Consider the following 3,138-nt stretch of genomic DNA (forward strand, 5'->3'; position numbering starts at 1 on the left):
TAGAGGACTAAAATAGTTTAGAACAACTTTTTGGACATCAAAAAATTCAAAGTTGTCCGGCACCTTGGGCTACCCGTGGCAACATGGGCTGTCCAATGGTGGAGCTGTCGCCTGTTGGGCTCCAGTCCTAAAATTGAATTTTTATTAATTTTATCTTTATTTTCTTCTTTCAATCTTTATGTTTGGGATCAAACTAGCTTTGTGTAAGTATACAATACATCACCTTATTTGAAATTAGATCTGAGTCTCCTTTGATATTTATATAAATTCCAATATGACAAGTTAATATAAAAATCGCCAACAACTTTTATTTACAAAATGCAAGGTTTCCTCCAATGTAAGGCAACATTTTTTTTAAAGGAAGATCATGGTTGTTTTAAAAAGTCATTCAATTATTCTTTTTGTATATTAAGGTAACAAACTCCACTCTGTTATTTTAGATACTTAACCCATTATAGTAGGTTTTGGTGCCACATAAACACATATTTAATTCACTGGGATCTTATGTGTATGCTTAGTCACACTCACATTTGCGATTCAAATACATTATAAACAAAACTCACTTGCATATCGTGAGAAATAGCTTCGAGAATTGAAGAGGAACAACAAGAAAACTCATTAAATAGCAAAACCCAACTCAGATTTCAGTAATGAAAACTTGTATTTGAAGGATCAAAAAAACACCATGATTTTGTATATTCCGTTATCATAAATCCTTGTTACAGTACCTCCACCTCATGCTTGTACATGGCGGTACATGGCGGTATATTCCGTTATCATAAATCCTTGTTACAATACCTATTATATCTAAACAATTTTTTAAACACATAACTTCTATCTTTCTCTCTATAAATCTCAATTATCTTCAAAAAAAAGTTTATGGATCCTTTCGAATCGTCCGATGATTCCGATGACGATATATTCTTCAGGATGATGTATCAGTATTATAATAACGAGCTGCTACAACCAGACCCAGCCCCGCTACTAACAAGACGTGCGATGTTAAATAGAAATCATGAGGAAGGAAAAGGACATCTATATCGCGATTACTTTGCGGATAATTGTGTATATGGGTCGAAAGACTTCAAAAGAAGATTTCGTTTGAGTAGGGATGTGTTCCTACGGATCGCCAACGCCTTGGAAAGCCGGTATCGCTTCTTTACTATACTTTTATACAAAAAAAATCCAGTACATGTTTCTTTAATTTTACAACATATACAATATATTTTTAAACTGTAGTTAATATATGTTTAGGTATGAATTTTTCCAATTGAGATATGATGCTAGAGGTAGACGAGGGTTTACAACTTTGCAGAAATGTGATGCGGCCATTCGTTTGATGGCTATGGGGGAGTCACCCGACACCATGGACGACTATATGAGAATATCCGAAAGAACCGCAAGGGAGAGTTTGTATACATTGTCAAGGGGTGTTGCTGAAACATTTGGAGACGTGTATTTGCGGAAACCTTCGTTGCATGATTTGCAAGAATTGTATGCAGCGCATGAAGAACGCCATGGGTTTCTCGGAATGATCGGAAGCATTGATTGCACACACTGGAAATGGAAAAATTGTCCGGTAGCATGGAAATGGCAATACACAAGTGGTCATCACGGATCACCTTCGTTGGTTTTAGAGGTTGTTGCTTCTTAAGATTTATGGATTTGGCATGCATTTTTTGGGGTTGCGGGTTCCAACAACGACGTCAACGTTCTTGATCAGTCGCCAATATTCGACGATCTTTTGAATGGAAAGGCCTCGGATGCTCCTTTCACAGTGAATGGAAATGAATACAAATATGGATATTACCTTACAGATGAAATATATCCTCAGTATTCTACATTCGTGAAGGCGTTCCGCCGCCCGGTTGAAGAACGAGACAATTTTTTTAAGAGAAGACAAGAAAGAGCACGTAAGGATGTGGAACGTGCTTTTGGAGTGTTGAAGGCGAAGTGGCATATAGTCGAACATACAGCACGACCATTGGATTTAGAAACTCTACGATATATCATGTATGCATGTATCATAATGCATAACATGGTAGTAGAAGATAAAGGGCGAAATATTGCACACTATATGCCAACGGAGCCTAGACACGTTCAGTTTCAACCAGGAACAACAGACTATTTGCATCGCGTTGTTGACATTCAGGACGCAAATAAACACAGACAACTTCGAGAGGGCTTGACGGATTATATATTCTATGGTAACAATAACGATAACGAATAACGTTGTATTTTTTTTTTAAATTTGGATGTTATATATATATATATATATATATATATATATATATATATATATATATATATATTTGAATTTGGATGTTATGTGTAATTTAATCTCTATCTTAATTTTAATCTTTAAAAATTATTATATGTTTATTTATAATTTTTAAACATTATGTTTTATTTATTATGTTATATTTTAAAAATGTTTGTCTAAATTAAAAAAAAATTCGAAAAAAAATAAAAAATAAATTATAAAATGGAAAAAAAAAAGTTGGTGTCATAACAAGATACAACATGGTCACCATTTCCCCACTTGGTGTTATAACACCATTGATGATGTGACATGTGATGTGGCACCAAAATGGTGTTACATCTAGTTGCCCACACATAATGCTCTTAATGATCCAACAAATTACATAAACTTATCGACGATGAAGCACTGACATGGCCTCTGGTCCGGTGATTCAAAAGAGAAAAAGAAGGGGAAAAGAAAGTGAATGAGTTGATACTTTCGTTGTAGATCCATATTCGACCAACAAAATCAATTAGTTTTGAAGGGGCTTTTGTTGGATCGTTGAGTGAAGTTACATCTAATTAAGTCGATGTTGGTAATCGTCGGTAGTTTTGGGTTGCAAGGAGTCGGAGACAATCACATCATCTTACTTTCCACCTCGATTTGCTTCTTCTCCTTATGATTTTGTCTCCATTTTCGTAGCTTCTGACTAAAACCCCAAGTTGCATCCCATAAATTCGTCTCGGTTGCTGCTCCGTTGCAGTTCAAGTAAAGCTCCCGACGATGAAGCACCGACATGGCCTCTGCTCCGATGGTCCAGCGATTCAGAAGAGAAAAAGAAGGGGGAAAAGAAAGTAAATGAGTTGAGATTTTTGGTGACTACCGATTGATTTCTG

The 3,138-nt window shown here is 35.7% G+C and overlaps 1 protein-coding gene across 1 annotated transcript; it reads left to right on the forward strand.

Annotated features, from left to right (window-relative positions):
* The first annotated feature begins 757 nt into the window (after positions 1-757).
* On the forward strand, positions 758-2,230 carry LOC145095389 (uncharacterized). Its single transcript, XM_079033279.1, has 4 exons — positions 758-763; positions 877-1,148; positions 1,255-1,639; positions 1,757-2,230. The coding sequence occupies exons 1-4, from the start codon at positions 758-760 to the stop codon at positions 2,228-2,230; spliced, it is 1,137 nt and encodes a 378-aa protein (XP_078889405.1).
* Positions 2,231-3,138: the final 908 nt, after the last annotated feature.

The sequence above is a fragment of the Lactuca serriola genome, chromosome 3 (assembly GCF_051521515.1).
Source record: "Lactuca serriola cultivar US96UC23 chromosome 3, Lser_US96UC23_V15, whole genome shotgun sequence".
In the NCBI taxonomy this organism is placed as follows: Eukaryota; Viridiplantae; Streptophyta; class Magnoliopsida; order Asterales; family Asteraceae; genus Lactuca; species Lactuca serriola.

Coding starts and splice junctions, on each gene's coding strand:
- LOC145095389 (XM_079033279.1), top strand. Junction 1,149..1,254: donor GCCAACGCCTTGGAAAGCCG/GTATCGCTTCTT, acceptor ATATATGTTTAG/GTATGAATTTTTCCAATTGA. Junction 1,640..1,756: donor CACCTTCGTTGGTTTTAGAG/GTTGTTGCTTCT, acceptor TTGAATGGAAAG/GCCTCGGATGCTCCTTTCAC.